Consider the following 12,093-nt stretch of genomic DNA (forward strand, 5'->3'; position numbering starts at 1 on the left):
AGCAGGGCCAGTCAGTTGGTCCACCTCAGGCTGCTCGCGCACTGAAAACTTGAAAGCTTTGGAAGAGTTCACTTCTTCCAAAGTTATGGCCAAGTCCAAGTATAAAATGTAAACAAGAGGAACAAGTCTTCTTTCTGGCTCATAGAAGAAATAACTGAAAAGAAGTCCTAAAAAATGGCCACCAGTGAAAGGTCATGGTCTCTGTTCAGATGATCCCTCAGCCATTACTTAGGTCTATCTCACAACATCCTCAGGGTTAGGATATGTCTGTGGTCCCTGCCTCTATTCTGTTCACTATCAGTTTTTATTGCCAAGAAGTTCAACTGGTTCTTATTTTTTTTTAAAGATTTATTAATCTATGAGTTTTTGGCTTTCCTGTATGTCTGTGTACGATGTATGCACCTGGTGCCCAGAGTGTCAGATCCCCCTGCAACTGGAGTTATGGATGGTTTTGAACTACCGTGTGGGTACTGGGAATTGAACCGGGGTCCTCTGGAAGAGCAACAAGTGCTCATAACCACTGAGCTACCTCACTAGTCCTCAACTGATTTTCAACAATTTCTCATTCTGTACCTGCACCCTCTCTGATCTTGTTTGCTCACACGTGTGAGCTGTCGTCACACCCTACCCTTGGATATCATCTTGTCACACCTAAGGCTTCTTTGAACTGCCTAAGCCAACTAACTATTCATGTGGTGTCTTTATGTCCATTTATTTTGACCTCAACAAAGTGTATAGTATTGGACACCCTGTGTCTTTCACACTACAGAAGACACCATACTCTAAAAAGTGAATTATAAAATAACTTGCAGGTGAACAAAAGGTCAATAGTGGGTAGTTGATTATAAAACTAGTACTTCTGTTTGCCTGTAACTTATGCAATCTTATTTTCTTTTTTTTAAATATTTTATTTATTTATTATATATATGAGTACACTGTAGCTGTCTTCAGACACACCAGAAGAGGGCATCAGATCTCATTACAGATGGTTGTGAGCCACCATGTGGTTGCTGGGATTTGAACTCAGGACCTCAGGAAGAGCAGTCGGTGCCCTTAACCACTGAGCCATCTCTCCAGCCCCGCAATCTTATTTTCTTTAAAGATTAAATTTTAATTACTTGTATATGTGTGTGGAGGGGGTGTGTGCACATGAATGAAGGTGCCCAAGGAACAAAAAAAAAAAAAAAATCGGATCTCCCAAGGGTTGGAATCTCAGACAATTGTGATCCACTCATTTGGGGGCTGGGAGTCTCACACACACTAGGAAAGCTTTCTACCACCAGGCTACACCTCCATCCCTGTTGCCTGCAATTTAAATAAACAGCACGGTATAATCACTTGTCCCCAATGTATGCAATGTTTATGGCCACAAATGCAGCATCCCCAGGACAAGCATCTGCTGTGTCAACATCCTGCTGAAGACAGTAACAGGAATACCGGCAGCAAAGACTTAAAAGAGCTGACTATATGACTGCCACTTTGGGCAGTGAGTTTTAGATTTTTAAAAAATAGTTCTTCAAGAAGTCTGGCTAAAATCCCATACCAGATAAAACATCCAGCCAAATGGAATCGGACTCCACACTTCTCAAGGGCCAGAAATCTAGCCCAAGATTCTCTGCTCTCACCAAGAATTAAAGAGCTGCTCGTTGCAGCAGTCTCCAGACACATCTAAGATCGGACCTTTCCAGGAGATTTTCTAACTCTCTATTGAGAAAAACTAAGATTTGGCCAGACTTGGCTGTAGTTCCTGATGGCCTGTAAATCTTTCAGGCCCCTCTTCAGCTGTTTAGTACAAATCTCTAATTCTTACCAGTGTGGGTCCAACCCATGGAGTCATTTACACGGAGGTACAACCTGATTTCTTCTCTGGTTAATAGTATTTATGGACTTTGTTGTCTTCAGAAAGCAGCCATTGCGTAGAGCAGCTAGAACTCCAACGTTTGGCAAAATCTAAGTCTTTGAATGTCATACTAAGTGGTTCTGTGTCTGTTCATTTAGTTACTGCTTAGAGGCGATTAAATTTTAATGGTTTGTGGCTAGCTGGTAATGATGCATGCCTTTAATCATGCCTTTTACCCCAGCACTCAGGAGGCAGAGGCAGGTGGATTCCTGTGAGTTTAAGGCCAGCCTGGCCTACCTACAAAGTTCCAGGCCAGCCAGGACTACATAGAGAGACCCAGTCTGGAGAGGGAGGGTATTGGATGGTGGGGCTCGATAGAACTGTCAATGGTTGAGAACACCTACTACTCCTAGAGAGGACCAAGGTTCAGTTCTCAGCACCCGTGTTAGGCAGCTCAAAACTGTCTGTAACTCCAGCTTCAGGGCATCTGACACACTTTAGGGGCTTCTAGGGACACCTGCATATTAGATACACAGACACATACATAAACATAATTAAAAAAATAATTTTTAAAAAATTTGATGGTTCTTGGGCTGGTGACTCAGCAGTTAAGAGTACTGACTATGCTTCCAGAAGTCCTGAATTCAATTCCCAGCAACCACATGGTGGCTCACAACCATCTGTAGTGGGGATCCGATGCCCTCTTACGGTGTGTCTGAAGAGAGAACAATGTACTCACATAAAATAAACCTTTTAAAAAATTGATGGTTCTTGAGGAAACATAAGAATATAGATGGTTGATTAAAGGTAAATTTCCCTCGATACTAAACACAAGTAACTGAACTCCGTGAATTCTCAGAATATTTCACACCAATCACTCCTTCGTAATGAAAGAACTTCTCTCAAATAACCTCAGAAGCACGTGATTAACTTGCACTTGGCGTTTTAAGCTACAGCCACTAACCCTCACACCTGGCAGGCACAATCACTTCAAGATGTGTTAGTTATGTGTGTGTCACACGTGTGTGGGGATCCAAGGAGGTCAGCGAAACAAATCAAGTTCCAGGACAGTCAAGGTTACACAGAGAAAGCCTGGAGTTGGGGGGAGAATAAAGTACTTCACAACCCGAAAGGGATCTTAGGCTAGACGGGGTGGTGCACACCTGTTCATAATCCCAGCTGTGGGGCTGTGTGGTCTGTGGAGGCAGGAGATCAGGAGTTGGAGGTCATCCTCAGCTACACAGTGAGTTAGAGCTAGCCTGGGCTGTAAGGAGACTGTCTCAAATAAACAAACAAAACTTCAATTATTACTGTCTAATCTTCATCACTTCAAGAAATAGTTATTGGGGCCGGAGAGATGGTCCAGTGGTTAAGAGTTCACACTACTCTTGCAGAGGACCTGAGTTCAGGTCCCAGCACTCACATCTGGTGGCTCACAACTGCTTAAAACCTCGTTTGAAGTTTTTCTTAAGGCTTACTTCTAATTAACACTGGGGACAGAGATGAGTTCTAGAACATTCAAGGTATTTACAGTCTAAATGACCTGGTTCCCTTTGTAAAGAAAGACGCTAAAGGCCAGTGCAGCTTGGATGCTTATCCTAACTTGGCTTGCAGGGGCAGACCCGGCCTGGTCAGGTACTGACCCCAGAAGCCTCTGCCTCCCCCTTCCTCCTTCCCAGGCTTTCCCATCATTCCTTGGCTTACCCAGGAAGATAGCAGGAATCTGTGTGAGCCCATCTGAAGAAACCAGCAAAGCTCATGATGAACCCATCAACAACTCCATTTCCTTCAGGAGCATGAATTGACCTTTCTTACACTTACTCCAGGCTCCCATTTTTAGCTGAAAGATTTATGAGACATTCTGAATGTTCTCAAAGAAAGATCAGGACAGGGGGGAGGGGGATGTTTGCCCGGAAACCGGGAAAGGGAATAACACTCGAAATGTATATAAGAAATACTCAAGTTAATAAAAAAAAATAAATAAAAAAAAAATAAATAAATAAATAAAAAAAAAAAGAAAGATCAGGACAAGTCAGGCTAAGGAAGAATTCCTAATGTGAATTCCTAATGTTTTCTTTCATCGTTAGGGCACAGATGGTCTATTTAACAGACTGCGATTCTGTGACTAGGTTTCCATCCTCAGACATGCCCTTCAGCTGAAATTGTTGGTAAGCTTCTCTTCTCCTTTCTCCCCTTCCACTCACATAAGCAATGACAGTCAAGCCTGGGGGAGGGGGTGCTCGGGCTAGATGCATGGGAAGATTTTGTCCTAATGAGCTCTCTGGGAGAGACAGAAACATATGCCCATGAAGGAATGCTGTGCGGCAAATGGAGACAACTTCCTGAAAGGATGGAATTGAGTTTCAAAGTGTACGGAGGGTTTCAACCCCTATGTGCACGAAGTCCAAATGTTGTCTCAAAATAACTTTGCCCTAAGCTTGTTAACTGAATGCCTTCCTGAATACTTCTACCTGAAGTGTATGGGGACAGGGGTCAGGTGGGTATGGAAAACAGTGTGTGATATAGTAATTGGCTTGAATTTCAGTGTATCAAATAATATGCCTGCACAGAATGAATTCTTGGGAACCAAACACAATTCTCATTTACGTTCCTGAATTTTACAAAGCCAATCCCAGTTCAGCCTTCACCCCTACTATGCTATTGAGCCAATTTTATTCTGGTCACCGATGATTTCCATGTGCGCCAATTCTGTCAGATATCAAACTACTTGACCTCACAGACCCTTCCCAATTTTGGCTGTGCTCTTCTAGAGTTTCCTATCTACCTCACCTCTGGTTTACCCAAGGCTTACCCAAATCCTATTCCTTAACTCTAAGTAATACCATCCATTCCTGAAGCTTTAAAGTCAACCCCTATGTGCACGAAGTCCAAATGTTGTCTCAAAATAACTTTGCCCTAAGCTTGTTAACTGAATGCCTTCCTGAATACTTCTACCTGGAATTTCCTGGGCACCCCAGACTTACGTTCAAGAGATGTGTTTCAAACACTCCGGTTAGGTCTCGCTGTGGGCCAGCGAGGGCCCACCCTGCAAGTAGCTAGTCACTGCAGTCAGCTCTCCCGTGTCAGGTAGCCAGGCTCTCCCAGCTAGCTCTGCCTACTTTTCTATACCAATCTCCATTGCTGACAGACACCCTGGTAGAGAACACCACCCCTTTGCCTTCAGACACTCACCTTGCTCAGTACGTTACCTCACAGCTGTGACGGTGGAAGCTAAAACATGACACCCTGCTGTGGTCCCTGTTCTGGGGGTCACAATCTGGCCACAGACACCCCACCACTACCCTCTGCAGGTACATGTGGAGTTTTGAAGTTAGGTGGGACACCCGACTTTTGTTTTCTGTTCTAATGAGACTAAATTTATTCAACATGCTAGTAAAGTTTTGATTGTAAGTATCCCAGGGTACAAAAAGTACAAAATAGATTTATAGATGCTAAGAGCATGGAACGCTTCACAAATGTGACCGTCACCCCTGCGCAGGGGCCATGCTAACATCTCTGTATCGTTCCAACTCAGTATATGTGGGGCCGAAGAGTGAGCACATGTGGCTTTGTTTGAACAAACAGGACCAAAAGCGTTAAGAACACTTCATGCTTTTCCTCTTCCTATGTCATGGCGGCAAGGTGGACAGCGGCAGAGCAACAAACAGGGAGCCCTGTCTTCAGCTCCCAGCGGCTACACCGAGAATGGCACACCTTACAGTCTTACAGGATTACCAGCCCTACTACATGAAGCTCCTGGGTTCCTTCTGCTCTCCTCATGGGTCTGTCCTTCTGACCCACTGTGGCCTACGCACGTTGACCCCCTTGCAAGTTTTAGAACAGGCCACATTTTAACTCAACATTCCTCACTTAGTTCTACCCTCCTTAGCCTTCTGTCCTCAGTTTTAAAAAGACTTCTTCATAGGTGTCCCTAACTGCAAGACCGTTCTCATGGCACCCTGGCCATCTGCTGTACAGCACTCCATGGTCTGGAATGATTCTCTTTGTCTCCCCGGCTGTACTGAAGCTCACCACCTCCTCCAGAGCTTGCACTGGGCCCTAGTGCCTTCTACATTGCAACCACTCATCAAATACTGGGAAATCGATCTAGAGAAATGAAGTGGCTGCAGACGTTGGGCGGAACCCTACAGCCATGATGCCACAGGAGCAGGTGATGGTGAGGACAGCAAAGGGGCTCAACATCTGGACCCAGCAGACCACTGAGGCTCGGCCTGTCACACTGCAGCACTTGCAAGTATAACCCTGGCCCACTAACCTCTTCTCTTCCAACCATCAGTGCTCAAGGGGAGTGCACTGGCCCTGCATTCTTACATTGAGTATCTCCTGTCGTACACATAAATTACATTCATGTGTGAACTTATTTCAACACCTATGCCATTCTACGTTTATAGGATTCCTAGGTCCTACTTCTAGAATCTTCTGTCATCTAGGACCAGGGAGGGCAGACGGATGCCACAAACCCAAACTACAGAGAAATCTGGAGTTTCACTTCCTCCTTGGTCTTTCTTCTCAGAGTTAAGAAGCCACCCTGAATCCATCCTATGGGACCTGAGGTCAACCTGTCTTGGTTTAATTTGCCCTCAGGCACTGTTGACCAAATACCCTGCCAATCACAGAACACAGGAAGCTAAATGGTCTGGGGGCCTGAACAATCCTGACAGCACCAACAAGGATCCTGAACACCTAGATGGAATCAAAGCACCTGACTTCTGACCTCTGACCTTTGGGTGAAAGAACAAGAAGAGCTGGGCATATACCTGGGCACTGTGACCCCAACATTCAGGAGGCAGAGGCAGAAGGATTACTACAAGTTCAAGACCAGCCTTAGCTATGTGAAGAGTGCAGGCCAGCCAGGATTACATTTGAGACTTTGTCTCAAATCCCCTCTCCAAAAACAAACAACTGATCTAGGGACTGCTCAACTCTCTAACCTAGTGGGGGACCACCAACTCAAACCTCTTCTAACAACCCAGAAAACAGGGCCCGGGCAAGCAGTAATTTACTTGCGTAAGAGAGGAGTCCTTGGTGTTCTTCCCACTACGTGTCCCGCCTCCCCAGTCAAGAACTAGCAATTGTGTGAAAGCGACAGGTAGATAATGTCCAGCGACATCTGGGTTATAAGAACCCAATGTTTTCTTTGCTCCATAGCTTAGAGAACACTGGGGGAGAAAACCCATACACAATAAAAGCCAAGGAAATCAGGAAGAGCTGTTTTAATTTTCTTTTTAAATCTTCCAAAAGCATATTTTTATCCCAAACCTAAATTATAACAAACAGCGTTAGAGTTAGAAAAACCAGGAAGAAAGATAAATGCAGACAACCAAATGCATGAAAGAGGAAATTTGTGAGACCCAGTTTATAAACTTACTAGTATGAAAATATAATTTGAAGCCTGTATCTCTGGAAGAAACTTTATTCAATTATTTTTAGCAATGGCATCCCATAGCTCCGATGCTGATTTTTTTTAAAAGATGCCCACTTTAAAAATATTTTAAAAACAGCTCTGTTCAGCTGTAAATTCTCTCTTAAGCTCTGACCATAATTCTTGTATTTTATTTGGGAAGAAAAGAACTGTTTCTGATGGCATGAAAAGAACATTTTTAAAGTTTTTTTTTAAACACTCAGTACAGAATTTTATTTTAAGAACTATTAGTGAGAAACTGATGCAGGTAATTAAGTGTGAGGCACTAATTCCTGGTCAACTCTGGAAATCTGTTTCTTCTCCAGTCCCTCTAAGGGGAAACTGTCACACCGAGTGTCCAACACGACGATCCTTAAATGTACTCCTAAGCAAAACAAGGGCTCTGTTTACACAGTCTTTAGATTTTACTATTCTGAACTTTATTCTGAAACTCAAGTTTACCCCAAACCATCATTAACATAGTAGCTTCATGAAGCACAGTAGAATGCAAGTCCTCAAAGCAGCAGTGTAGCCTGGGAGGCCCTTTGCACCCCCAGCTTGGGGGAAATACAATTGGCCATAGCCACCTAGCAAGAAATCTATCTCATGCTATTCAGGAAGTGTCAGTCTAAGTCCTGACAGGGAGACGTGGATTTCTACGTATCCACACATCTCATCTTGATGTCCTGAGGTTGCCAAAGGGACTCTTCACAGCTTAGCTTTGTCCGGCTGAAGCTGCAGGCTTTGCAGTTTCATGGCCAGGCCCATGTTACCGGCAATTTTCAGTTTACCTTGAAAGAAGGCCTGTGGTGATAAAAAGAAAAAGTCGTTAGTGTATTTTGTTCAGCCCTTGCCAGAGCTTCGACCATCCAAGCCTGAGGTCATCTACCCAGACCCATAACTTTCTGCAGAATACAGACCTTAGTTTTCTGGAATAGATTTAGAACCAGATCTTGAAAGGAAGAATTCCCAACAGCCATGCTTTACATGAACAGAAGGGAGCGGAACCCTCAACTATCTTCTCCTAAAACTTGGAACTCTCTACCTCAAATGCAGTGTACCTTGTTCAAATACTAGACAAAACAGATCGACACTAGATGAATTTTCTTTAAAACATTACATATGGTCTTAACATATAAAATGACAATTTCACCCAGAGGAACCGAAGACTAAAGCAGCAGACCTCTCAGATACAGGGGCTGCTGGGGAAAGCACACTCAAACCCCACTTAGAAAGCTCAGGAGTCAACAGACGGCTGGAGCAGCACTGAGGCCTTTGCTCCAGTCGCTCAGCTCTCCCTGAAGGGCTGCTCCGTGCCGAGGACACCCTGTCCGTTGAGGAGATTCCTGTGACTCTGGCTCGTGAAAAGCCTCAGCCACGTAAGGGCAGAGTGAACTGTTCCATCCAACAGGGCTGGGGATTAGATCACATGGCGTTCACTAAGTTTACTGTGTAGCAAAGTCCCACGGAGACTCCAAGGTAGCAGAATGAAGAACACAGCATGATTCCTGATAGCCTTAGTGCTTAACTCAGTATCCCAAATAAGAAGAGCTGGATGAGAAAAGTTCCTTACAGTTAGATGCAAGCAGCATTGCTGGGTTTTTCCACACCCTGGTGAGGGTCACTAATACCCCTAGTCCCTCAGTAGGGACAAACTAAATATTTCCTTTTTATAAGGCACAAAGCCTTCTGTCTGACAATTTAAAGGTCAGGTGTCTCAGAACACAATATACTTAACATATGTTATTTAAAACTACGAACCAGCTGTACTACAGAAAAGCTACTGAGAAAATAATGGAGAAAGCACGTGTGTCATCCACTGAGAAGCCAAGCCTGAGGACCATGCTAATCTGGCCCCTTAGGTGTTCTTTGTCTCTGTGTTTCTGCTGGCAACATCCCTGCTTCGTTTCAACTAGAGCCAGACACTGAAATGAGAATTTCCACTGCATTTACTGATTCCCACTTGAATCCTCTAGTAAGCATAAGGAAAGGCCATTAGCCATTAGCAGAGAGGTCTGCTACTCTAATCTTCAGCTCTTCTGGGTGTTAACGGGTGCAAAGGAAAATAAGCTGATGCCATGCCCCCCAAAAACACTTGTACACAGCCCAACTATAGGAGAGCAAGGACAGCGGATGTGCGAAGTGTGAACCTCTAAGAGCTGTGCAGTGTAAAGTGTGAACCTCTGCCAAGCTGTGCGGTGTGCACAGAATGGGCGCAGCAGCTGGGATGAGGATGGCAGCCAGCTCCTGTGCTGGTGGCCTCTGTCCCATCCAGGTCTCTGGAGTGGACTGTGGTTGGTAATATCAGTGCCAGGGCAGGTGTAGCGCTGAACCATCAAAGTGCACGCTGCTCACCATGGCGTTACTGAGGCACACCGAGAAAACCCACTTAAAAAGGAATAAAAGAAGCCAGGCTTAGTTTTGTCCAGTCATGAATTATCTGGAAATACCAGAAGCAAGATCTAAACAATTAGAAATGAGGTTACAACAGAGAGGAAAGCCTTGGGCTTCTTTTCTGCTGATGGAGGGCTCAGTGTATCTAGTCTGGTGCACTCTGTTTATCAGGAAGAACTCCTTGACAACTTGGGGACCGGGAAGAACCATATGAGGCCCATGTACGGTTTAGTGAAACACACCTTTAAATCTAACAATTCTTTATAGCAACCTAAAACCATCAGGTATTGTGCTCAACAGTAAGATGTCACTTGTCTTCTGTGACCCTCAGGATCTAATGGGGGCACTAAGCTAGGCCACACGAGGGACCGTACTCAACAAGTCAATCAGTCCTTGAAGGAGGGGACTTGGAAAGGGAAGTCGGTCAGGGAAAGAGGGTTTAGGAAAAGGAAGAGCTCAGGCATGAAGGGGAGCACAGAAGAACGTGTTCAACACCACCTCTTCCTCACTAAAGTGCTTGCCTTCTACCCTGCCCTGCTAACTTACGTGGTGCGCCTTTCCTGATGCCTGTTCTCTCTGCATGTGGGCTGACACAGCCAGGAACGGCATATTGGCTGTGTTTGATGAGAGAGGGAGAGATCAGCCAAGGGTGTCTCCTCAGTTTGCTCTCCACTGTATTTTGTGAGACAGGACCTCTCTCTCCCTGAGGCTAGAGCTCACCAGCTCCATAAGCTGGCTGGCCAGTGAGTCCAAGGGATTCACATGTCTCTGTCTCCCCAGCGCTGAGACTGCAGACATGGATAGCCATGCCCAGTACTAGCAATCCAAAGGCAAGTTCTCACACTTGGGCGGCAGACGCTTTATAGGGTAAGTTATCTCCCTAATCGCTGCATGGAACTCTTATAGATCTGTTTCTTCCATGCTCAGTGCAGGGGCTGTCTCAGCCTCCTCTAATACCCAGGATGGTGTGGTCCTACAAATGTCTTGTCCCGTCAGGGTCAGAGCCCACTGTACTCACCGACTGAGGGTTCATTTTACCAGTCATCAAAGCCAGCAAGTCTGAGTCAGCCATGGTGATTGTGCAGTCAGCCTTCTTATCTAAAGCAGACGTGTGCAGGAGAAAAGGAGAAAGAGAAGAGGGAACATCAGAACACAGACACCCAGAGACCACTCCTTCCATGAGACGCAGTTGAAGCAGCATGAGGACAGTGGAGGGGAACACTTCTGTGGTGGTCTGGCAAGGTAGGGTAACCTTGATGTTGAGTAGCACTGTAGCATTCAGTAGGTGTGTCCTCACCATGCAACACAATGTAGCCATGGTCAGGAAGTGAAGCTGGGCCTCCTGATCTGAAAACTGTGTTTTATTTGCAGTAACAATGATGCAGAGACAACTCTAGAGTAAACCTCAACAAGGATTCCATATTTGCTCAGAAATAGTATTCACCAACAGAAGTAGAGGAAAACCAACTGACCTCTTAGTGCTACTGTTACTGTGTTACTGTTACTGTGTTACTGTTACTGTGTTACTATTACTGTGGCTGACTGACTCTGGGTGGCCTCATGATCCCTGCCTGCCTTTGAACGATCCCTTGGGCCAGTGTGAGCAGGACCTGGTTGCTTCAGCCAAAGGAATGAGCAACACTGCTGGGAGGGATTCCCTGGGATTTAAGTTAAGTAAGCATCCGTCTTGCTAGCAAACTCACACTTGCTCTCCTGTTGGCTCTGAAGACCTAGCTGGTACATGCAAACTTCCACAGAGAGGGACATACTTTCCAAGGAGCTGGGGGCCACTAAAGCCACTAAAGCTGTCATTCTCACAGCCACAGGAAACATACTGTGCCAACAAGCTGTGCTAGCTTGGATGCCGAACCCAATCAAACCTCCAGATGGGGCCTAGCGCTGGCCGAGAACTTGACTGCAGTTTTATATAACCCTATGCAGAGAGCTGAGCTAGCCTGCCATCAGCTCCTTAACCATTGGAAAAGTGCGCCCCTACTATGTAGCCCAGGGTAGCCCCAAACTAGGATTACAAGTACAAGTCTAGCTGATGTGTATATTCTTTCAAACCATTAAAGTCATGATAATTTGTTTCGCAAGAAAAAAAATACATAATTACCTAAATATGGGGTTAGTCAACATTTTTTTTTAATAAAACAGACACTAAATACTTTAGGCTTTGGGGGTCACCAGGTCTCTGTCACAATTATGTCATACTGTATAAGCATTCTAAAAAAGCAGCCACAGGTAACACCCAAATGAGTAGCTGCGTGTTTTTGCTTTTGCTTTTTTTCCCCATTCATTCATTCATTCATTCATTCATTCATTTTGTGTGTGTGTGTGTGTGTGTGTGTGTGTGTGTGTGTGTGTGTGTGTGTTCACATGCACATGGGAAAACCCATGCCAGTGTGTTGTCAGGCTTGGAGATCAGTGCCTTAAT

The 12,093-nt window shown here is 45.0% G+C and overlaps 1 protein-coding gene and 1 non-coding gene across 2 annotated transcripts in view; both read right to left on the reverse strand.

The window, feature by feature from the left end:
- Nucleotides 1–5,294: 5,294 nt before the first annotated feature.
- LOC120103223 (U6 spliceosomal RNA) lies at nucleotides 5,295–5,401 on the reverse strand. The gene has a single exon (XR_005505313.1). It is a non-coding gene; the product is annotated as a U6 spliceosomal RNA (small nuclear RNA).
- Nucleotides 5,402–7,061: 1,660 nt separating this feature from the next.
- Scp2 (sterol carrier protein 2) overlaps nucleotides 7,062–12,093 on the reverse strand; it is a 74,302-nt gene continuing 69,270 nt past the window's right edge. The window contains exons 15-16 of the mRNA NM_138508.5: nucleotides 10,675–10,754; nucleotides 7,062–8,066 (exon numbers count right to left, since the gene is read on the reverse strand). Of these exons, the coding sequence (NP_612517.3) occupies nucleotides 7,971–8,066; nucleotides 10,675–10,754 (176 nt within the window). The 3' untranslated portion in view covers nucleotides 7,062–7,970. The remainder of the gene's footprint in view (nucleotides 8,067–10,674; nucleotides 10,755–12,093) is intronic.

Source organism: Rattus norvegicus, chromosome 5, assembly GCF_036323735.1.
Source record: "Rattus norvegicus strain BN/NHsdMcwi chromosome 5, GRCr8, whole genome shotgun sequence".
In the NCBI taxonomy this organism is placed as follows: Eukaryota; Metazoa; Chordata; class Mammalia; order Rodentia; family Muridae; genus Rattus; species Rattus norvegicus.